This window comes from Telmatherina bonti (assembly GCF_933228915.1).
Source record: "Telmatherina bonti genome assembly, chromosome: 15".
NCBI classification, from domain to species: domain Eukaryota; kingdom Metazoa; phylum Chordata; class Actinopteri; order Atheriniformes; family Telmatherinidae; genus Telmatherina; species Telmatherina bonti.
This window is the reverse complement of record NC_136613.1, coordinates 12,761,729-12,787,214: the sequence shown is the minus strand read 5'-3', so window position 1 is coordinate 12,787,214 and position 25,486 is coordinate 12,761,729. Positions and strand designations below refer to the sequence as shown.

The 25,486-nt window shown below is 38.2% G+C and overlaps 1 protein-coding gene across 1 annotated transcript in view; it reads left to right on the top strand.

Annotated features, from left to right (window-relative positions):
* The first annotated feature begins 3,951 nt into the window (after positions 1 to 3,951).
* The window catches only part of itprid2 (ITPR interacting domain containing 2), a 25,227-nt gene continuing 3,692 nt past the window's right edge, over positions 3,952 to 25,486 (top strand). Inside the window, exons 1-9 of the mRNA XM_079254655.1 lie at positions 3,952 to 4,007; positions 7,594 to 7,741; positions 9,057 to 9,117; positions 19,644 to 19,751; positions 19,969 to 20,326; positions 20,889 to 21,081; positions 21,591 to 21,642; positions 22,671 to 22,753; positions 23,062 to 24,855. Coding sequence (XP_079110781.1) covers positions 3,967 to 4,007; positions 7,594 to 7,741; positions 9,057 to 9,117; positions 19,644 to 19,751; positions 19,969 to 20,326; positions 20,889 to 21,081; positions 21,591 to 21,642; positions 22,671 to 22,753; positions 23,062 to 24,855 — 2,838 coding nt within the window. The 5' untranslated portion in view covers positions 3,952 to 3,966. The remainder of the gene's footprint in view (positions 4,008 to 7,593; positions 7,742 to 9,056; positions 9,118 to 19,643; positions 19,752 to 19,968; positions 20,327 to 20,888; positions 21,082 to 21,590; positions 21,643 to 22,670; positions 22,754 to 23,061; positions 24,856 to 25,486) is intronic.

Here is a 25,486-nt window from a genome sequence, read left to right as displayed (position 1 = left end):
TTAGGGACTGAATAGGTGCTAATTATTTGATGGTTGGAATTTAGGGAGTTATGTAGATTTTAACTTAACTGTCTGTATATGTCTGTCTTATCTTATCTTATATGTCTTATATCTGTCTTAGGTGTTTTTTTAATGCAAACAAAGTGAAGAAATCTGCCAGAACGTACTTACTTCTGTTTCTGTCTCAGAACATTTAAACACCATCTGTCTGAGAGTTTATACAGTGATTGTAATTATTATAATGCCCCACACCAAATCTGTCGACTTCTTGTTTTATTTTGTTTCACTCTAATGCAGCTGAAAAGCTAAATTACATGCTGTCTAATCACAGTTTTCAGTCTTCTTTATCTGCACCCTTTGTTTCTGGTTTTCTAGATCTTTTTTTTCTTGTAAATCAGTCAGAAACAACTCAGCACAAAGTACACATAAAGCAATGAGAGTGAACCAGAACAGGGGATTATATGGTAAAGCAATATAAGCAAACAGAAATTGGTTGGAATTTAAATGAATGGAATGGAAATGAAATTGGATAAGCCTGTAAAAATGTTAGTACCCCCTTACACACCCTCCAAAAAAACTAAGCTGTTTCAGTCACGTTGACAGAACAAGTTTAAAAGTCTACATAGATTAAAAGACATGGCATGAAAATAATTTTTTAAGAAAAGAAAAAAATTAATCAGTTCTCCGTCTGCTTTGTGTCACGTCCTTACAGTAAATACCTTGATTGTTCTTATTAGGTATATGTGCCATTTTCCTGTATTGTATTTAAATATGCTGTAGGAACTGCAGGCTAAACAGATCTCAGAAATGATCAAAAATAGTCCTGAAAGGAAAGGATTATGGTTTTTTTTTTTTTAGATCAGCTAGAGCTTTGTCATTTCTTCTGGTAAGTCTATATGATTGGTTGCTTGTTAAGAGATAGTAAAATCTATTAACATTAACATTCAATCTTTGATATTTGTGTCTTTTAAGTGAGTTGCAAATGGGCAGACCCCACAAGGACTGACATTTGTTGGGCAAGCTCCAAAAAAATGTAGGAGAGCTCTGATTTGTAACACGAAAGATGAATCTGAAGACAAAGTCACACCGGGATGGTTTGCTCCACTTTAAACAATAGATAAGCTGGTCCATTCGGAAGCAGGATAAACAAGTGAACATAGTTTGCAACGTACTGCAACATGTTAGACTCCGGATTGCCTCTCCTGCTGGTCATAGCGGACAGATTGTAGTCAAAAACTGAATTAGATTTGAACACCAAACTAAAAATGAAAGCCCTAAGACTAAATAAATTTACCGTCGCTCCATTTTTTACTTACACTGAACAAGCCGTGTTTGCTCCCGGCAAGTCAATGAGCTGTACTTCTTTCTTGTTGGTCAACAGTCATTTTGGGGAATATTGCCCCCTAGTTGTAACTGCACAACATTGCTCAGATGGTTTGGTCCACTTCACTAAAAGGCTGTGTGAAAGCAAACCAAACCAAATGAAGAGAGAATTTTTTAGAACCCCATCCAATCAAACCAAGTCTTCCAAACTATCCTGGTGTGAATGCCACCGTAGCAGTTAATTGTTTATCTAAAAAAATACCTCACAGCCATTGCATTTCAGTGCTCAAATAAAAACTCAGAGTCTGGATGTAGGGCTGAAATATCATTTTACCTTTTAAATAAATCACAGGCTCTGTAAAATCTGTCTTCTTTTGGTGGTGGTTTTCCTCTGTGATGCAAAAGACTTTGGAGATGTTATGTATGAACAGTTCCTAATTGCCCATAATGATGTCAAACATTACCAGGAGAGAGTACGAACAGATTAAGGGAAGAATGAGTGAATAAGATAGAAGTGAATTAGTGAGTTAAATAGTTGAGAATGAATAGAATTGAAGTGAATAAGTATATTTGTCTGTGGAGCTGTGCTGTCGTCATCTTTTGCTGCTTTAATCCAGCTGCCTGTCAGAGAAGAAAACATTGTGGATTCAAAGACGTTCAGTGTAAGTGAAGTGGAAAAGAGAGACACTGTCAGGAAGGGTGGCAGGGAGGCATGTCTCAACAGGTTCTTTGTAAATGTAAAAGTAAAGATATTAATCACACCTCCATTTTAGTGATGACTTTCAGTTCTGCGATTAAAGGAAAGTTGACCGGCATCCAGTTTAAAGTCAAAAGCTGTAAATAGTGGCAAATGTAAACATAAAAAATAACCGGATCCCAACTTCAAACCGCAGTGGAGGCAGTGCTTTTGTTAGCTGACCGTAGATGTTTAGGAAGTGATGGCTCCCCTTGTCCCTTTTTTCTGCTTAAACAAGTGTTAGCTCCTTAAGCTAATTTTAAAGCTTTTGTGAGTGACTTTCAAATGGAGGTGAATTATTTTAAAACATGTAGTTGCAAGTCATCAGATGGACTAGATGTTTTGCAGCTTTCGAGTGTTCTACTGTACTAAGTCCAGAGAACATTAATATCTGCCCATGTATGAAAAGATTAACTTATTTGACTACTGATAATACATCTTTTACACCTTTCTGGTCTTTATATGGCTTTCAACTCCTGGTAGGGAGGACATTACTAGGAAGTAATACAAGTAGAATGGAGGGAAATTATATGCTCTGCTGTCTTCTAAAGTAACTCTGCTACATTTACAACAAGAAATGACCAAAGGAAAACAATCTGAAGAGTTTGGGGAAACAAGTAACATTCCCAGGCATTAAACAACTAATCAGCGATTCTCACAGTAGTTTAATGGTGTTCACATTAGCCTTAGATTTGGTCTAATTTAAAGGTCAACAAGCAAAGTAGCTTTTCAGCATTTATGGGACTAATGTTGTCTAGACATGCTAATTGCATCTTTTGTTAAATCCTCAGTTTTTTTGGGTTTTTTGGGTTTTTTTTTTTTTTTAAAGATTTTAAAAGCTATTCAAAATGTAAGATGATTGGATTACATGATGTCTATCTTATTACAAGTCTTTGAACAAACAAACCCGGATCCATAAAGACTAAAAATCTCTTTTATTCCTATGATCTTTGCAGTTGTAAGTAGATGGCTGATGACACATACCGATTTATATTAAAGCTAATAATCTCACCATTAAATTTATTTAGGCCACTTTTTCTCTATTTTAGTCATGGAAAGTTGTAGAGACACAACCCCAATAACTCTTTATCTGCAGATTATGCCACACTGTACATTTTTTGTTTTTTTTTGTTTTGTTTTTTTAATTTACCTACAGTAATCAAGCTGCTTTGTCATTTAGCTTGTCAAATGGGTCGCAACATCCTGCCTTAAAAGATGTAAATACATTTTCAAATGCATTAAGCAAATTGTATTCTTTTACTTGAGATGTAAAAGATTTTTGGGACTGTTATTCTTGTTAACATAAGAAAAATTAATCCCTTGTAAATTCCATTCACTGCAATTTTTTAACAAAACCTTCCTAACTCTTCATTTAGTTTAGACTTGGCTCTTGCTGTTAATCTCACAAATGAGATATATTATTTCACATTGGAAGCTGAAGTTACTACTGTAGGCAGCATACAGAAGCAAAGTTGTTCAGGCTATTTTTTTGTGTTGCTGGTAAAATGAAAGGAGCAACTTCAGAAATTCACCATGAGCCCATTCTTTGGTTAGCTTTTTTTTCTTTTTCTTTTTCTTTTTCTTTTTTTTTAGTTTAAAAGAAGTTATTTTTGACTGTCACATTTATAAATGCAGCATGTTACAGTTAATGTTTTTTCCATTTTCAATTTGGTCTCTGCAGCCAATCATCTTCAGTCTGCCAACAAAAAAGCTGAAACCTGGTGAGTTCTCGTGTATTTCATCCTTAACATTCAGCAAATAAAGTAGTGACTGGTTGATTATTTAGCTGCTCTCCCTTCTCTTCCATGTCCTTGTATGCTTATGTTTCTCTGTGTTCATGTGTTATGTTCAGTTTTGGTCTTCCAGCGGATCAGAAGAGGACTCAGTTTAAAGAGAAGGGGAGGAGTATGAACTCCACTGGATCAGGGAAGAGCAGCAATGTGTCCAGGTCAGTTCATCTCATTACTCCTAAATCCGAATCACTGAAGGTTTCTACAGGATAAAGATCAGTGATGGCAGATGGACAATAAAACGTACTGAGTGGGCTTTTGCAACACTTAAAACCAAATCAAATGTTTTGATATCAATCTGAAAAAGTTCTGCATCAGTTCATGCGTCTAAATTGGATTCTCATAATGATAGGATACAGTAGATGAATGGACATTTTATCAGCTAAGGATAAAATTTAAACTTTTCATGTCTGTCGCATGGAAAAACACATGAACAAGTGGAGGATTGTTTTTTTTAAATAAAATAAGTTTAAACTAAGAATACATAACGAATACTAAAGTAGCATTAAGAGGACTTGTAAACTTATTTATTTTTTAAAGACACTGAACAAACCTTGGAGACTTGCAGAGTCATTTCTGTCCTACTGCACAATGATGTCATTACATGTGATCTTTGTCATGACTGGTGTTTACAATGCAAGTGGAGTAGCAAGACGGCAAACACAAAACTGGATCCATCATCTCCATGTTGCGTACCTGCATCTGTTTCAGGGAAACATTCTCATAACAGCCCTCCCAGATGGCAAATCCCTATTTTGTGGTGCTTTTCCAAAACTTTTTCCCAACGTCATGGGGATCACCTTTTAATCCAAGATTGTTGTGGACTTTCCAACATAAACTGTGAATGTTATAAAACAGGTTTATTGGGTTATGATTCTTTGAATCAATTTATAAATTGAATAAAGCCTTCATCATTCTGTCTTATTAATACTGGGATTTTCTTTTACAGCTAGTTTGGATTTCAGCAGCAGCGAACCAGTGATTTATTTTTCTTTTTCCCCAGATTATGCTGGAATCTGTTAACCAGACCAGTAAAAGAAGAAATACCTAAGTGGAAGTGTTAAATCATGAACGTTTAGTATCCATCACCACTGTTAAAGAACACTTAAGCACATTTAAAGCTCACAGATGAGCTCATTTACGAAATGTTTGTGTCCTTTACAGTCAGTTTAGTCACCATTGTTTACATCTTTGTTTTCATTCTGATAACAGGATGTAAAAGGGGAAAACGGGCATATGATGACAGGAATTCAAAATGAAACGCATCATTACACTGAATAAAACCTTGATAAAATAATCACTTGCATGATTCATTCAGTCGGTTTAGGTCATTGTTAGATTTATTAATTTACTTTAATTGTTTACTTTTCAGCATTCAATAAAGTATAATTATGTTTAAATACTAATTTAGGTCATTATCTACCATGAGGCTGAAATTTATTACCCCTTTTGGAAAAAAATTAATGAGCATTAATGTGGATTCTGTTTGCTTTTTGTTTAGTTGGTTGTCATTATGTTTTTGCCTTGTAATACATGAGATACTCTAAAATTGTTTAGATACGTAAACATCTTTTATGCCATTCAAATTAGTCACAAGGTTTACTCTTCACTCTCCTGCAGAACTGATTTTATTCATTCATTATCCGAACCGCTCAGTCCAAACTAATTTTATATGGTCTGTTGTATTAAACTATTGTAAATCCTTCCTTAATTTTAGAACTATAATAAATAGAATGTAAGTTTATAGTGTTTCTATAAAGATTATTCAAAAAACAGTAGTGAGTCTGTTTCTGAGAGGTTTGTCTCTTTAAAAAAATTCTGAAAGGAAAAGGGAAAAATCAGCTTGACTCAAGTGGTTTTGTCAAGCAGACATTTACCTTTATTAAGAGATCATAAGAAAAAACATCTGAATTCAATGATATCAGAGTAAAAAAAGATTTCTTTAAAGTGGCCAGTCTTTTCTCTGTAATTATGGTGTTTTTATGTAGTGTAGCAGTGAAGTTACAGTGGGAGGCTTTTCAAGGGTAAGTTGGGTGATATCAGTCACAGGTATGTTGTGTAATAAATCATGATTAGGTAGGAATGATCCATCACGGGTAACTAATCTGTTTGTTTTGCTCAGTTTATTGATATGAGGTTTGGAAGGTTTTCTTCAGTTTGACAGTGTTTTAGCAAACTGATTGACATTTTAGGATAAAATCCAGACATATCATCTTACAAATCAGTGACATGTAAATTTGAAAATGTTTATTTCATAGGAAAATGCACACCAAAGGGAAACATTTTTAGTCCAGGGTTTAGCAAAGCTGTTAATTTCCATCTGTAGTCCTTGGACATGTAGTTGTTAAAACATGCACCAGAAATACCAGGTCTCTCCAAGCCAGACCAGAACTTAGTTGAACTGCTTAAAGATTTTAATAATACATATAAATATTAGCTGTCAGTGAAAGATGACTTGCAGGTAATATATGTACTGCAACAGCAGTAACAACTGCAAAATTAAATAACTAAATAAATTTGATTAAATTAAATTAAATTAAATAAATAACTGATATAATAACAATGCTGGTTGCAATTTCAGAAATCTGCAGTCTCGAAACATGATGGACATGTTGGACTTATTCCAACCAGTTCTTAAATTCACACAGTTATTTCTCAGAAAAGTCATCAGAAGTTCTAAGAAACCTCAAAGTTGCGTATAAAAATAATCCACCGCTAAACCAATCAGATCAAATTGAATCACATCTTAAAACAATTATTGTAACAATGTGGCACTTGACTTTGATTTTCAGTGTAACGAATTCCCCCAAAGACCTTTCTGGTCTTTATATGGCTTTCAACTCCTGGTAGGGAGGACATTACAAGGAAGTAATACAAGTATAATGGAGGGACATTATATGCTCTGCTGTCTTCTAAAGTAACTCTGCTACATTTACAACAAGAAATGACAAAAGGAAAACAATCTGAAGAGTTTGGGGAAACAAGTAACATTCCCAGGCATTAAACAACTAATCAGCGATTCTCACAGTAGTTTAATGGTGTTCACATTAGCCTTAGATTTGGTCTAATTTAAAGGTCAACAAGAATTCCCCCATTTTAACTCTAGCTTGACCAGCAACTATGCCTCAGATGAATAATAAGTAACCAGATCAGCAGTAGCATTACATATCATATCAGGAAAATCCCTTCATGGATTCACTGCAGTGCTAGCTAGCTAGTTAGCTAGTTATAGCTAGCAAACTTTGAGCACAGCCACTGCAACTGCTTTAAAAGCTCAATAACATATATACTGTTTATTACATTTTTTTTAAAAATTATAAATGTTTGTCTTTAACAGCCTCTAAATTGGCACACGTTTGTGAAATTATTTAAACTTATATCAGAGTAGCTACCAGTAGTTCAGACTGAGCTTCACTTCATCCATAAACTAGTAGCATTCCCTGCAGCTGATCAGGTTTCTTTGGGGCTCCAGCTGGGTTTGTTTAGGATCAAATAGGTAGATAGATGTTTAGGTAGATAGATATAAGCCTTCCGACATGCTTACTGCCTGATCACTGAAATAAATAACCAGATTATCAGACTGTGCTATTGTTTTAGACAACCTATAGCGTTGAGACAAGCAGCCTGGAAAGGTCCTTTCCCATGGACAGTGACTAAACTAGCAAAGCATATCATCAGCTTTCTGACACACTAGTTATCTGGCTTGCTAACTAGTGTACTAACTGTGTGATTATCTCTGTACAGCGTTTCAGAGTTACTGGACCTGTATGAGGAGGATCCTGAGGAAATTCTACTAAATCTGGGTTTTGGTCGTGAAGAGCCTGACTTGTCTGCCAAGATTCCCTCCAGGTTCTTCAGCGGCAACTCCTCCGCACGAGGCATCGACATCAAGGTACTACTGTCTTCAAAACAAATGTTTTATGGTTTAAAATACACATTAAATACACATTTTTTAGCGATTTAGGTTACACTGTTAATAGTTGTGGCTTGTGAAGCTAGTGTGGTCGTAATGGTGAATAGTCTCCAGCATTTAGAGCTGGACTTTTTTTTTAAAAAAAAATTGAATTTGGATTGAAGAAGAAAAAAAACTTTGCACTCTTGAATTCTTTCAGATACTACAAAATAATTTTTTTTTTTTCATTTATTCTGAAAGATTTTGTATAAATTTAATTGTTTCCTGTAATTTGGTTCTTGAAAGATACATACAACATGAATAATTGTATTAGATTAAATAACTAATATGCTAAACACACAACCACTAAAAACATTAATTTAGTCCTTAATATATTAGTTTTGCATCTACTTAAGATGACTATTTTAAAGAAATTAAAAAACTAATGGCATCTCTTTGTATACATATATAAAAGTAATCAGGGGTCTTACATTACTATCAGACTGTATGACTGTGTTATGTTAGGTAGGACCCACATGACGAGGAATCACAAAACTAAAAGAAAAACTTGACTTTTATGACTAAAGAAAATCCATGACAGAGGTTGCTTCAGATGCAGGGAGTTCAAAGCGTCATAAAACAAGCAAGATAATCTGTATAGTAAAGACATTTATAATATGCAGCATGGAAATTTAAACACAGTAAAATCTATAAGAAGCCAAAAGACAAGTTTGACATTTAAACAATGAAACAAGAAAAAAACTCTACTGACCTCGACAATAGTTCATTCACAATGTGTTTTTTTATTCTCTGATTATGTGTTACAAGAACACCCACTGATGCATGAAAATAGTCACACCCATTGTAAATGAATGTTTCACAGCCATTGATTTTTATATGTGGTGTATGACCACTCTTATTGTCAGATTCAGAGAGAAGCAACCTGTTTCAGGAAGCTTTGACATCACTCATCTAGACCTGGTATAGATGTGTGTAAGGGCAGCTACAGTTTACTGTGGTCTGACCTGCACTGTGGTCGCAGCTGAAGTCACGCATCTCTTGTACATAATACTCTGTCATGAAGCAGCTTTGCCTTTCTCTATGGATCAGAGGAAACGCAAACAGAAAGAAACTCCCCATAGCAAGCCTTATTTGGCGCTGTAAGCGATGACTGTGTCCTTGTACTTACAAAAACAAGCCATTCAAGCTTTGACAGAGTCTGCCTCTTATGCTTTAATTACTGTTAATCATCGATAATGTGTTTTAATGACACCACTTCCTGTTTTTTTTTTTTTATTTTTTTTTTTATCTGTAGGTATACTTGGGAGCTCAGATGCAACGGATGGAACTGGAAAACCCCAACTATGCTCTTACCAGTATGTACCTCCCAGCTATCTACACTCCTGAGTCTGCTGCAGTGTTTGTGTGTTTACCTTGCAGATCTCAGCAGCTGAACTACTCAGTTTGCAAGTGTTTGTGAAGCTCAGAGGTTCATGTCCTGAAACTGTAGACACAGGAAGTGAAGCGCAATGACTGTGTGCGTGCCCTGTTCCCAGTATTACTGGGCTGTTTTGTGGGGTCCTACAGCTTTTTTAGCTGTTCTGCCAACTGCCTGGACAACACTGCCAGCAAGAACAAAGATCTGTTTGTCCCCAAACACCCACAAACACACTGGCACACGCACACACGATACACACACACACACACACACACACACACACACACGAACCTGCCCCCCTAACATCCTTTTTGTTTTCAGAGTTGTGTCTGCATGAAGCTACTGGCTCACTAATTGAGCACACACACGCTCGCGCACGCACAGCTGATTCTGTTCTTCTTGACAGTTTAACAGTCTTGATGCTGGAAAAAGGTTTTGCCAAAGCTCGTCTCTGTGTGAGAACAGGAATCACTACATAGCTGAAAGTTATTAAAGTCAGCAAAGGTTTGGTTGCTTCTTCTTCCAAACGACTGCTTTACCAGTTTGAAACTCATCAGTAGTCCCAGTTAATCGGAAGGGAACAGGAATGTTGATGAGGGTAAATTGATCTGAGTATTTAGAGAAAATGTGATGAAATGCCTGGTTTTCATTCATGCACTAGAACCTGAAGTTTGTCAGCCATGTTTCAGGGTGGATGCATATGAGAATGTCATGTTGAGGAGGGTGTGAAGATAAAGCTGAACCATGTTCTTGTTGGGAATGATGTTCAGCTCATTTGCTGTTCAGACTTCCATCATTCTGATCCTTCTTTACCTCAAAGCCTGTGATCTTTTTGTTATTCGTGCTCACATGTCCGCATGTCTCCCTCCCGAAAGGATTTGTTGTCTTTTTTAGTAGCTTTTTCAGGTCACTGGGGATCTAGGGCTTATTATTAGGGAAGCCTCTAACTGTTCACAGAGAAGTTGATATAATTCAGTCATGGCATTGATGTTGTTTCCATGTTGCTCACAGAGGACATTTCTGTCTGTGGCCACAAAGCATCTTCAGCATCAGTAGGCTACAATTTAGTAGTTGGACTGTTGAACTAGTGGTGTGGAGGTGGAGGTGACTCTATAATCAGATTATGATCTGATCTTACCGAAGGATGCAGGGCAGATAAACAATGTGCTAATAAAAAAATATATCAAACAACATTTTTTCTTTGGTGTAGCAACTTACAAACTGTAAAAAAATAGAATAAAACTAGATAGAATATTTACATTTTAAATTTAAAATGAAAAGACTTTTTTTTTTTTTAACAAAATAGCATTAAGATAATATTAAAATAACATTAAAATGAAAATGAATTTAAATGCAATAAAATAAGAATATGTAAGGATTTAGGGTTGGTTGCCTAGCAACGACAGAACTGAAGACATCAACGGCTGCAGCTTTAGCAGCACCGTATTGAATAGAAACTGCTACCAGACATATAATCTCTCCTGGCAGATATTGATGAAAACTTAGCAAACCGTTTGGTGTCCTGGGTACAGATCTTCTACTTTCCTATTTGATGTCGAAGATGATACCATCTGTTGTTGACAAGCACTTCACCATCTCTTCAGTAGCTTTGCTTGTCTACTCACCTTATCATCTCTTTTCTTACTGACTTGAAGCAGCATAGAAACTCATGACAGTCAGATATGTTCCTGCGGCCATGTCTCGGTGAAACATGTAAAACCGCATTCTCCGTATTCCTTTTCAGTGCTTGTTACCGCTTCTAGCTTACCCATTTTGTTAGCCAGCAACCTCACATTTCCAGTTAGTAATTTTTGAAGAATTTTTTGGTTTCTCTCTGCTTTGCACCTGCACTGCATCCTCTTCACTTTCTCTTCATCTCATGCAGCATTTAGTTTATTTTGCTCTGGAATTTAGTCTTGGAGAGCTTAACTAATTAATTCTGGTAATAAAGCATTTCTTCTATTGCAAAAAGATGCCAAGCATTAGTTTCAGATAAAAATCCTAAATGTGATGTTAAAACACACATGCTCAAGTGTTTTCTCTGTTAAATTATTGTGACGAAGGATTTTCATAAAAAAAAGTTGACAAAATGTGTTATCTGACACATGTACCGCTGCCACATTTATGAAAATACTTAACCGTATGCATGCTGATAGAAGCTGCTGCTCCATGTGCTTTGTTGACCTGTGTGTTGCTTTCCTACATTGTTGAGGCTTACAGATATAGAGGAGATTGCACAGATTTCTGCTGTGTTTGCACCTGTTGCATCTCTCACTGCTCCTTGTGATGTTGTCAGATTTTTCTAATGTTCATATCTGAAAGCTTGACTTGAATTTGTGTATCCATCAACACAACACAGTTCTTAAATTTTATTTTTTTACTGAGTAAAACAATTTAATGTATTGCCCACTAAACTTTCCAAGTCCTGGAACTTATTGGACTACAACACATATTCGATTAAATACCTTTTGAAACAAAGGTACTGTCAAGCTCAGCTACATGAGACTTTTAAAAGCTTAAAGCTCCCTTATCAGTGTGATGATGCAGATCATAAAGTCATTAAGATTCCCTACTAAACTAATTTGTAAACATCATCAACCATCTGTTCAGAGAGCAGATCAAAGGTCACACACATTAACTTTGAGTGTTGGATTTCTGAAACAAACAACCTGATGTAGGGCAGGGAAGGTGTGGTTGCTCATACATACTTCCCCTTTTTTTTTTTTTAATCTTATCTGTGGATCATGTTTTTATTTTCAAACCATTCAATGACTTACAAACTGATTGGTGGCGTAAATGCCAACATGTATTGATCATTTGAGTCAGCAGAAGAGCAGATCGAGCACATTAGGCCAGGGAAAGCAAGTCAACTAAAGCGCTGGAAGAAAATGCACAGTTGATCAAGCTGTTACAACTCTAACCAGAAATGGCAACGCACCACACTGTGTTGAAACTGATAAGTCATTGTTCCAGTGAGCTTTATATTTAGTACATTATCACACTGCCAGACTACACACTAAAGCAAGCCTCTCACGCAATGCCTACATGCTGGAACAGCTCATTTCCCTTCTTGCATCTAAAGTGTGACTTCTTTTTCTAAACTGCATGCAGGGAAACGTTAAGGTAAGATGACCCACAGTTAAAATTTTGTTACTAGACAGCTAAACGTGCACACAAGGAACATTTGTTTTGTAAAGAAACATGAGACTTCCTCTTTTGGCTGATGGTGCAACCAAACCACTGGAGGACCTGTGAGCATGAAACTAAGGAAATATTTTTCTTTCTTCGGTCAGTATTTATACATACTATGGGCTACAAAAGGAACCACTTGTTGTCATGGATATTTACCCCATTAAAGGGCAGGTAATGCAGCTTGTGAGATTGGCGCTTGAACTGTTATAAGTACCTTTGAAACATGCTTGCCCAGTAAGAAATTTATAATTAAAACTATGTCTAAAGGATTCACTCCGGGGCATCTCGACTAAAATTGGACTAAATTAAGTTTATATTGAAGCCACACTGCTGAACTGTGGCAGAATTTCTTAGTGAGGTGCCGCGTGATGGAGGCTTGTTTGGCATCCATCTTGTATCCTACCTGAACTCAGAGCTCTCTCCAGCCAGTAGAAGTCAGTCAAATGTTAACGCTAGTTTCTTTCTTTTTTTCCTCACTTCTTTCAATCATGTCCTCTTGTCGGTCTTTAATAGATCAGCAATAGTGCATAGTCCAGTTGCTGGAATGTGATGTGATGCTGTAAAGTTAAATGTTGCTGTAAAGTCTAAAATTACGCAAGAACAAAAGCAGTGAAGCGCACTTTCCCAGCTTTGGGTTGTCACTGAGTGAAGACAGCTCCTGACATGTACATAATCAATGTCAATTAGCAATTAAAATGAGTCAGAAAAACATACTTTTGAGGTCAGGAAGCTACGTTGTGCATCATTTTAATTGTTTTAATTTAATTAAAAGCGGTGCAAATTACGCTGGAGTTAACTGTGACATATGATGTTTGGATACAACTTTTGGATCATGTCTTGTGCTCACTCAAAAAAAAAAAAATCATAAAAAAAAATCCACATTTCTGAGTGTCCTGTCCAGAATTTTTTATCTGTTTTGAAGTTTTCAGTTATTTAAGCAAGTTAGTTAAGCAAGAATCAACCCTATAAAGCCCAACCTTTGAACCACTTGGCAAAAAAGTTTAATTTTTTTTAAAAAAAAATCTGAAGTCCTATTTGGCCCTTTTTAAAGAAAAACTGAAAAAATGTATCAATTTATTTTTCGACATTTCACCATTTATTACCATGTGATGGGTCAAAATGATTGTACTGTGATCTTGTGCTTTCTGGTGTCCACCAGTGTTTTGAATGGAGTTTCTGCCATAAAGTGATGCAATGTCTCAGATACTATATGTATCAAATATGATAGATTTGACTTTATAGGGTTGAGAAAGATATGTGCATAATTTCAGCAGCTTTACATACTTTTTTCAAAGTTAATACTTTACATTAAGTAGCTAAACATTAAATATGCATATATACACAAATGTGCTGTAGATGTAATGAAAGAATGAATGAAAGTTTATTTTGTTACATGAGAACCTAGTACTGTAATCAGTAAAGCTGAGAAATCAGTGAGCCTGTGTAACTGAAAGGGTGTAAGTGGAAGCAGAAACTTATTCCATACCTACCCATCTTACCTTACAAAACTTGAATACAGACTTTTTTTTTTTGTTTTTGTTTTTCATGTCAACAAAACAAGAATAACCCACAATTTCCAAAATAATAATTATTGCATAACTTAATTTTCTGCACTATAACACAAAATCAGTTTTTAATAATTTTTACCTTTAATAATGGATGAAATATTAAATTAATGGATAAATACATAATTGATCCTGTTAAGGGGGACGGTAATGCTTTTTTTCTTCTTTTTAATAGAAGGTAAATAATTGTGAATCATGTTGTTGGAGGGTGGAGACTGCTGGCATGAATGACCTCTTGTCTTGGAGTGAACTTGAAGAAGCCATTCATATAAACAGTGTGGAAAAATTGTCTGTTAAATTCAGCAGCTTGTGCTGGATTCTTCTCTGGACAACCAGCTTCAGCAGCCCCAGAGTCATCCCCAGCACAGACCCAGCCTTCTCGATCAGTTTGTTCGGTCTCTTTAAGTCACTCTGAGGCTGCTACTCCAACAGATAGCTGCAAAGCTGATTGCACTTTCCACAATAGATTTATAGAAGATGTGCAACATCTTGGTGCAGATATTGAATGATCTCAGCCAGGGCTCTCATTAAACTGGGGCTTTCAGGAAAGCTTATTCAGGCCCAAATAAGACACGGTTATGTCCAAAAACATTCTGTTTCCACTGTAGGCAGCTGATACCATCAGAAATGTCTTGTATCAGGACACAATGTTCTTTTAGCAACCTCAAAAAGCAGAAAATGAAGTGGTCGCTGTTAAGGCAGCTCACAGCACAGGCAAACAAACAATGCTGCTGTCTTCAGCAGAGCTGCACATATATCATTTGAGCATTGCCATGGCAATGTACATGTGTGCAACATTCACATTGCACATCCTGCAATGTAGGAGGCAGATGAGCTTGATGTTCTCATCAGTTTCATAGGTGTCTGACACACGTTTGTTTATTTTCAAAGGCAAAAAAACTTTTATGGTAAAAACAAAATTCACATTTGGACATTATAGATTGAAACCCAGTGCAGTAAAAGGAAGCAATAACTAGAATAACTCTGAAACACTGACAAAAACCATATTTTTAACATTCACAAAAGCACATACATTCGTGGAGGTTAATTGTCAACAAGATAGCAGGAGTGCTGCATAATTTAAAGAGTTATTAAAGTCATAGGTTGAAAATTCTTGTATTTTCTTATATCACAGTATATATAGCTGAGTTTTTTTTCCAATATCATGCAGCCCTAGTCCACAGAAAGAAAGAAACAGATCAGATTACCTGTGTTGTTTGCAAATATTAGTCAATTAAATTAGGTAAAGTAATTAACACACAACACTGACAAATGAATGCTTTTATTTGTAAGAAATATTGGGAACGTTATAGAAAAACTAAATGTAACCTGAAAGACTATTTTTAGAGCCCCCTCCTTGTTGTATCAGATGAGTGTTTTCAGGGAACCAGGCTCCTGTTTGCAACCCGTAATTTAAACCACGATCTCAGCTTCCTACAGCAGTACAGTCCGCTTTGTCCTTTCTTGTAGATCACCAAACATTTCCAGTCTCGTCTCCAGTCTGGACTTCATGGACCACCCTACTCTCCCAGAATGAAAACAGTGCGAATTTAATATTGTGCCTTCTACTCTTCAGACATCTATTTTGTTTTCTTTCTGTTTAAGGTCTTTTTTTCCCAACAAACCATAACATTAAAGCAGCTACCGGTAGTCTGTAAGCAGTTGGAGTGTGATAAATGATGGAACCATATGCAGCAAGAAGCGAAAACGGTAAAAATGTAGCAGTGTGTTGTCTGATCCGATCAGGACGGGGGTCACTTGCTTTCAGATTAGATGTTATTTTGCAACTAATTTATATATTTCTCAGCAGTTTAAAAAAAAAAAAAAAAAAAAAAAGTTGTATCCAACTACAGCTGAAGGCAGCAGCTTTTGCAGTAGTTAGTTTAGAACCATACCTAAATAAAATTGTTCATGTTTTTGTAGACTTGCAAACTAATAAAAACTTGAAGAATGAAAACAAGAGAAAAGCTTAAACTCAGATTTTTCTGCTCCAGACTTCTGGCACAAAAACTGCAATGTTGCTTACATCTCCAGCAGAAAGGGGTTGTGTCGTGCTGTTTAGTAAACACTCCTCATGCTAAGAGCAATGTTCTGTCCTCTCGTCAAATTTGATTTACTCTTTAGTCATAAAAGTGTTTGATTTGAAGATAATTATTAAGAGTGAAGTGACAGAACTGCTTTCTTATTGTGGATCCTGGAAGGGTTTTCTTACTCCCCACAACATTCCCATACTCTTCCATTGGTTTCCTGGATCCCAAACACACGCGTGTGTGTTGTTATTTGTTATGTAAGCTCCGTTCTCACCATAAGAAAAAAAAAAAAAAAAAAACCTCCTGGGATGAAGAGAGAAAATATGGAGTATGCACTGTTCACGGTTATCCCTCTCTTCCTGTTTGAGGCTCCTCAGAATGAGCAATAATGCAGAGTCAGCAGGAAACACACTCACACACAACTACTATCATCACACACAGCTGCTTTAATAAGAGCTTCTGTGGTCACATGGAAATGTGATATAACTATGAGGTATGAATGACAGACTTGTTTGCAGCTTCTTGTGCCTCCACTGATCTTTTTCTCTTTAAGGGCAGAAAAACCAGTGAAACGCTTCGCATGTCATTGATTAAGCTGATCAAGCTCAAACTTCAGCAAACATTCAGCGATGGGAAGAAAAGTGGCAGCTGTTGGCTGCAGCTAAAGGGGATCCAAATGGGGAAAAAAATGAGCTAACATTATGATTGTAGTGATATATTATGCATTTAGGAATTAAGAAGAAACAAAACTGGATAAAAAAAAGTCTCTGTTGTGCAGCAATGTTAACATGCTGGACAATAAAATGTTAATAACATTAACATTTTGGACTTGAGGCAGCAAATGGAACAATGTAGACAAATAGTCTATATTCGGTCATACTGTGTCATCATGCAAACGTAGCCATTAGCTGCTGCTCTTTGTAGTTCAGTGGAATAAATCTGGAATAAAAATGGGTTTTGGTATAATGGAGTTCCAAGTTATACCAAATCAAACTTTATTCATAAAGTGCCTCTTGTGCCAAAGTGTTTTTACCTGATTTAAAAACATTTAATGCATAGTAAAATCAACCAAGCTTTCCCAGACTAAAATAGATACATGGCTATTTAAAAATGTCTCTTTTACACACCAAGAGATCTGTCATGCTGGCTTGAACACTAATGGAAACACTGCAGTGTTTCCATTAAGTCTATTAACCAAAGAAGAGCTTTTTTTATGCGTCTTGTTTTAAGTGAACTACGATTGTTGCTTCATATTATTGAAATATTGGTTCCGCACATCTTCTCTGAAATTTTTTTGTATCTTTTGTCGCCTTTATAAGCTGTTTTTTTTTTTTTTACGTGCAGCTTGGTTGTATGCAGGAGGGCTGTTTTAAACTTTATGGTGATTGCGACTGAAGTATAGTATTAATATGTTGTATCTGTCTGAGCTGGCTGCTGATGTAGAAGCAGACTTTATAATTCATCTACTTCAATATATGTTCACCTTTTGTCTGTTTGAAAGTCCAGACATTAGTTTGCATTTCATCTGTCAATGTCTGTCATGTAATGTCAAACACATTGTTAATTATTATAATAGATTTCTTTCAGAGCAAATGTTTTGGTCCTTCATTCAAGATTAAATAAGTAGTAAAATCATTCAGGCATAAAGCCTCAAAGTATTTAAACAGTGGTTTAGAAATTTATGACACAAAAAGGTTTCGTTTCGTTAAGAGTTCAAAGTCAGAGGTGAAAGAAACTAGTGATGGCGCGGCGGTGATGACACAAAAGTAAGTCACAAGGTGTTTAGAGGGTGACAGACAGGAGACTGACGTATGTGTTTCATAACGACTGACAAGTATTTAAACAGCGAGGAATGAAGGAGAGGTGAGGAGGAGGAGGAGGAGGAGGAAGGAGGGCAAAGCAGAAAAGCATGCAAGTCATCCTGTTAGAGATGACACTGACGGCGCAACTTACACAACCACTGAAAGAGAAGGAGGAAGGAAAGATTAGCTGCTCTGACGTCTGTGGACAGCCTAAATGTGAGGCTTTTTGTGTGTGTGTGTGTGTGTGTGTGTGTGTGTGTGTGTGTGTGTGTGTGTGTGTGTGTGTGTGTGTGTGTGTGTGTGTGTGTGTGTGTGTGTGTGTGTGTGTGCGTGTGTGTTTTGCCAGAAAATGTTATTAAATCACAATCTCTTATTTGATAAAAAGCTTAAAAATAGACCAATAAGAGCTCAAGTTTGAAAAATATTGATCTGCTCTGAGATAAACATCGTTTCTGCTTCTTTTACTGTGTATGGTTGAATCTTATCTAATATTAGTGCCTCAACTTGTGCAATAAGCTTATATTGAGTCTCATTTATACTCATTTTAAGACTTCTGTTAGAATTCTACTTTCATCTACAACCCCTTAGAGTAGAAGATCACACACCTTTAATTTCTGTCCTTTAGGCCTGCAGGACTACATTTTCATTGACCAGAGTACTCCCACATGTTCTTACTTCCAATAAAATGTATTAGAAATCCAGCTTTTCTGACCTTAAGCCTTTTATTGCTTTTTATTTAGTTGTTGTTTTATTAGTTTATTGCAGCTAGAATTAACTTGTCATCTGAAGATGCAATAAATTTCATACCTAGGGGCTCTGTCATAGAAAACTACTCACCTAGTGTTGCTGGAGCTTAATATAAACACTTAAGATGAGGAGTACACGCACAGCCTGACCAATAATGAAAATATTTTTTCCAAGAATTGTTTTAACATTTTAAAGAAATAACAAATATTGAAATATATTTTCTGTCAGAAGTTTTTTGATGGGTTTGATTGGTTGATGACAGTGCTAATCACCTGAACCTTTCTCCTGTGTGGAGAAGTCAAAAGTCACTGCAGTAACTTGGATAATTGCTCTTTACAGCCATGCTGAGTAAAAATGCAGCTTCAGCTTGCAACCTTGAGGTAAATGAGCTGCAGCAAAATGCACTAAAAAAAATCTTGTGAAGCAGAAATCTGATGCTGCAGTCTACCAAAACCCTACAGTTCGGACTGGAAAAATGCAGTGCTGAGCCTGCAGATGGGAGGTTATGGTTTTACACCAACAGCCTGAAACTTTAAACCAAACCTGCCGCGAGCCCTTAGTCCAGGCTGCTGCTGATGCTGTTATGGTGGGAGGAATGTTGTCTTGGCACACTTCAGGGCCCCTTAATACCAACCAGTTGTGATTTAAATTCCTCAGCCCTTCTGAGTATTGTTGCTGAGCATGTGCTTCCCTTTATGGCAACAGTTTACCATTTGTAAATGGTCACTACCTACATGATAATGTGTGATGTCACAAAGCAAAAGTCATCTCAAACTAGTTTCATGAACATGAGAAAGACTTCCGTGTGGTTCTGTGGCGTCTGCAGTTACAGATCTGAATCCAGTGGAGCATTTTGGGGGATTTTTGGTAAAATTAAATATTGGCTGTGCGACTTCACAGCAGGCTCATCTGCAGCAATGAGTTCTGGAAGGAAAGTTTCCAGGATCTTGCTGACTGAAGGATCACCATGTGCTTCAGCAGTCTGACAGCGGAGTAAGGCTTGATTAAGTGTAACCTAATGCAGGACTTATTGGGTTATATATCTTTTTTGGGGGGGGGGGTCTGCTCTGTTTCCGTCAGTCGTTCTTCTGCTTTGAAAGTAAAGCCCTTTGTTTATGTCTCTCTTAGGCCGTTTCCGTCAGATCGAGGTGTTTACGACAGTTGCTAATGAGTTCTTCCAGCTCTACAGTCAGGTTTCTGGACAGTCTGTACCGCGAATCAGCTCCAAGGAACAAGGTAACTATGGCAACCACACAAAAGGGCAGTTTGTCTGTAGCTTAGGGTGCTGTAAGTAACTTAGACATACTGAGTTGTAACTCTTAAATAGCAGAATATATTTTACTGGATTTAACATAAGAAAATGAACTATTTGTCAAATCAGAATTAATGAAAAATCTAATAAAAAAATCTTCTTCTTTTTTTCTCTCTAATCTTTGTCTTGTACTTCTCTTAGGAGGTGAGGGAAAAGAAGGAGGAGGTGGAGAGGAGAAGTCTGCTCTCCTAAAGAGGAACAACTCAGCTCTGAACGTCGCCAGGCTCCTCAAGAAAAGCGTCAGCAGGCGTAATCTGCTCGGATCGACCTCCGAGTCACCTGACGCAAACTCACCTAACCAGCAGACGCACCTAAATGGACACGCAGCCACCCCTGATCATGCCAAAGGCCCAGAAAAGGACAGCCACGGTACTGACTCTGACCAGCAGGGGGATGCGGTTAACCAGAAGCACGTCCGCCGGAAAGACAACTTTTCCCTAGCGACAGTTACCGAGGAAACCAGCGGAGACGGAGAGACAGAGCGACTGGCAGACAGCAGGTAGACTAGAGTATGATATTGTTGATATGCAGGAGCTGCTCGAGGTGAAGCTTCTCCTCATTACTTAACGCGTTCGGTCACTTAACGTGATGACATCTAAAGGGTCAATCGAGGCAAATCGATGTGAGATGAAGAATTTCAATTCAACTTTATTTATATAGCATCAAATCACGGCAATGCCATCTCAAGACACTTTACAGACAGAGGGGAAAACATAATGAAGGCCAATTCATAACAGCCTATATAAGGAAACCAACAGATTGAGTTGGAAGCTCCAACTCAGTCACCCATCCTGAGCAAGCACACTGGCGACAGTGGGAAGGAAATAACTCCCTTTTAACAGGGAATGAAGGACGTAAAACAAGTAAAGAATTCAGTTGCACAAAATGCATCAGAAGAAACTGGATACTTAAATTTGGGTTTCAAATTTTAAAGAAACGACATAACATCTGTTCATATTTACAGGTTAAGTCATGATTTTATAGTGGTAAAGAAGTCAATGTAAGAAATGTAAGTGCCACTCACTCTCTATTAACGTAACTAACTTCTGTTCCTCCATCAGTTCGGAACCGAGCAGAACTGGACCAGAGTGTCAGCAACAATCAGCTGATCATCAGTCAGCCAATCAGAGACCAGAGGAGGAGGGGGCTAAGCTCAGCATCACCTCAACCCCTGACAAAGCTCTGACCACCCTCGCCCCACCCCAGCTGGCCCAGCTCCGGACAGAAAACGCTGACTCTTTTGACATGGAAGAGGTGAGGGTACTTCCCTGGTTCTCCTTCGTTTAATCGTACCAATACAGTTTTTGATCACACCAGAAGGTAACCTCGTCTCCACCGACAGGCAATCCAGTGTCATCACTGAGGCCTTTAATCAAACAGTTTCACATGATCATGCTTGTTTATTTTTGTCTGCTCGACCAGCCAGTCAACATGCACTCTGCTAGTCAAATTCATGCAAAAATCTTCCAGTGCTTACGTCAGCATGCCAGATGTGAATAATTAGTTTTTGTGTTTAGTTAATGTTGCAGTTTTGCAACTCGAAAGCATAAACACACAGCTGAACTTGAATGGCTATAAAAAAAAAAACAACTAAATTTTATGTACAAATAAATGATAAATGTTAAAGTATCCTCATGTTGACACGGTATCTCTGCATAAACAGGATAATAACAGTTTCTGAAAGGACACAGGTTTTATAGCTGATGACAGTAACAACCTTTTTTTCTTTGCATTTTAAATGCTCCTATTCATTTTTCATTTAGATTCAGACTAATGATGATGAGGCTCTACCAGGCAGAACATCCAGAACCACTGGTGAGTCTTCATATAACTGTGTTTAAATGGTTTCAGTCTCATTCAAAGTAACGGTGTGTAACAACGTCTGACACACTGTGGTAAAGTTATAGACAGCAGCCCTCTGGAATATCATGAACACTTTGTCCAAAAACAAATAATGATTGCAGAGGGTAAATTTAACTGTCAAGGAGAAGGTAAGCAAATCTGACATCTTTTGAAGTGCTTCCTTCACACTCTTCTTGTTTTATGCCTTCCCCTTTGCTCAGATCAGCTTCCTTTACTAGGTTGAAACAAACCCTTCATCTGTTTCATGAAATCCTTGAACCACCAATTATTTCGCGTACTTTATCTTTATCATGCTCTGAACGCTTCTCTTCTTCTATGTGCCTTTTAAGGCAGTAATATAATGTTTTCCTGTTAGCAGAAGTTTAAATTCAGCACCTTTTTCCCCATCATGTAAATTCAGTATTGTCAAAGTTTTACTATGTCTTTAGGCATTTCATATCCTAATCATCAATACTGAACATGTTCTTTTTCTATATATCCTCATTGATACAAAGATAGACTGATATATTGGAGGAAAACTAATTTATTGCGATTTATATGGTCATCTATATGAGAAGGCCAGTAGAAACAATTACCCTGACAGCTGTGGTTCATCACATCCATCGCACATCATCAAGCCAGTATTGCTTTAAGGTAGACTAAAGAGAATTTGAGCCTCTGCTTAAATCTTTAACCAGCAGATGCTGTTACATAAGCTGCTGTGGTGCAGCTGAGACCCTAGCCAAGCTGCTGCATTGCCTCTTAAATGTCTTCACACTTAAACTCAACACTTCTCTTACAAACAGGATAAAAGGTCTGAATGCCATAAATGTTTTTTCTGTGTTACATTTCCTGCAGATCTCAGTAAGGACTGACTCTCCTGCTTTTATGTAGGACTTTTCATGTTTGGTATAAATGATTCTCTCCTGCCACCTGCAGGTCAGATCGAGTACAGCAGAAATAATTGGGATTCATTTGTGCCTTCTGTTTTGTTCTCTCAGACCTTTCAAGAACTGTCAGTCAACAGTCTGACAGCAGTGGTTTTGCTGAAGAGCCCTCTGTTGACCTCAATAGCTACCTCAAGGTCAGTTTTGGTCTATTTAATCCCACCTATCAATTATTTTCCTGCAAGGCTCCATCTCAGGCTATGGCCTCACTAAAAAGCTGCTCATTCACTGCTGGATTGCTATAAACGTCCACTCATTATCTTCTCTGTTATGTCAGGAAAAGGTTTTATTATAGATGTAGTGCAAAAGAGGATATAATAACTATAAAGGAAAATTAAATCACATTTTGATTAGAGATTTGTGTAACAATATCATTCTGAACAGTATTAGGGAACTGAGAACCATTTACAACAATGATTATTAACTTTTAACTCATCATATTCAGGTGCAGGAGAGTTGTGACAGCTGTGACAGTGAGACTACAGTCACCTCTCACCCGTCACAAGACGTGGCAACGCCCCATGCACTGGACCAACCCATGTTCGATCTACCAGATGGCAAACAGGAAGAGGCGGAGCCAGCTGGTGCAACAGAGGCTGATGGGAGAGCAAACTCAAGAGACGAGGACGTACATGAAGGGAGTTCAGAGCCAATCCCACAGTACACGGCTCACCATCTCCCCACAAACAGACTTACAGGAGAGCAGCAGGAGGAGGCCCAAGAGGGGGAGCAAGCCGAGGCTGCACAGAGGACTGATTCCAGCACAGAACTGCAGACACATAGTACCCAGAGTGTGTCTGTTTCTGAGCCAGAACCACAACACAAATTGGAGCATACCCAGCATCAGTCAGAAGTAGAACCACAACACACAGAGCACCTGATTGAGAACACAGCAAACACTGATTCATCTACAGAGGGAGATAAAAACGAAGCCAGCACAGAGATCACAGTCCTTCATGATTCCAGTTCACTACATCCTTCTCTTCCAACCTCACCAGTTCTAAGTGCTCTGAATCGAGCCAGACAGAACCAGCTGAGCCGTTCAGGCCAGCAAATTAGTCTTCAGATCAATGATCCACACCTAACCCCGGGAGGGGGACGAGGAAGACGTGGCGTCATCCCCATGCAGAGGTCCTCCTCCCTGCCATCCTCCCTCCTGTCACCCAGGATCGTGTCTTCTGTCAGGATCCAGTTAGGACGAGGACAGACATCCTGCACCCCACCCAGGTACTCCTATAAATATGCTCAGGAGGGCGTAGACGGCACAAAAGAAGAGGAGGCTCTGAAAGAGGAGGAGGAAGAGGAGGGTGGACAAAGAAACTGTTTGTCAACTCTGATTATAAACCCCAGCTCTAATGAGAAACCACCAGCTTCCATCCCTCCTAAACCCATCCCTCGCTACCTGACGCGGTCATCCTATTCCCTGCAGAGCTCCAGCCCGCCTCCTGATTGGTCCACGGGAGGACAAGCCCTTTCCTGGAATACCCAGAGTGTTCCAGATATGTCATTTAGTCAGCAGCAGCCTAACCAGTTCCCACAGAGCATAGGGGCCAGCCAGAGGCAGCAAGGGTGGAATCCAGGGCAGATGATCCCAAACCCCAGTCCTTCAGCGGTGTTCTCTGAGCCCAGCCCCAACCCCAGTTCCAGCTCTAACTCTGGTCCTTTCACATTCAATCTGGACCCTCACATACGGCATCCTTATGGTAGTTTCCCTAACCTTCACCACAACCATTCTCTGAACCACTACTCTAGTCTAACCAGTCTTAACCAGCTTCCCACTTCCCCAGCCCCGCTTCATGGTAGCCTCAGCAACTTGCAACATCACCATCCTTCCCTAGCTCCTCACTTACATCCTGTAACTCCCACAATGCACCACCAAGGCTATAACCACCCATATGGTCATCACTCACCTTACCACACACCTCCTCAGTTTGCCTCGCCTTTTCATGGTTACCATGGATATAACATGAACCCCCACATGCTGTTCCCCCACTCTGTCCCTCATTATCCACCACCAGCAGCAGAACCCAGCCTCCATCCAGGCCTTACTCATTCTGCTCCAGGCTTGCTTCCCGGTCTGGCATCTTCTCACAGCCCGGCTCAGAACTTTTACCCTGGTCTCACTCCTCCTACGGCTCCAGGACCAGGACCAGGACCTGGATACAGTCCATCCAGCACAGAGATGCAGCTGCGCAGGGTCCTGCATGAGATCAGGGGAACAGTTCAGAGTCTGAATCAGGTTTGTTTCTCTCCAGTCACTTATCTTGCCTTTGGTTGTTGTTTAAGTTCTTGTTGCTCCAGTTCTTGTAATGTTACTGTAGAAATAGTTTCCCTGTAAGAGAAAACAAAAAGCCGCAGGAGCTGTGCGTTTTGTAAGATTACTTCCTCTGTGTCTGGAAGCAACGCTGAAAGCCGCTGCACCCATGATGCAACTGATATTCAATCAGAAGAAGTTGAATCAATAGGTCGAGCTTTATCTCAGCATGGTAACTGATGAGCTTTAGAAAATAGCCATGTTAGTCATTTGCACTGTTTGAGCTAAAACCATAAATTACTCAATCGGAAGATGTTTAATTGTTTGGTTTTTGCAGTTTGCTAGAGTCTGTTTGAATCTATTTGGTTGACTGTCTTGGTTGTTCATTCACATTTATCTGCAGTTCTGTCTATCTGACAAGTAAAACTTAAAATTAAATCAGCTGATTGTTTAAAATCAGGTTTGATTTTATTGTTAAGCAGTGGTTTACAGCACAGGTGTCAAACTCCAGTCCAGGAGGACCAGTATCCTGCAGGACTGAAATTAATAAACAGGTTTACAAGAAGCTGTTGCATCTATTTGATTTGACTCAGGTGTGTTGGTGCAGAGAAAACAA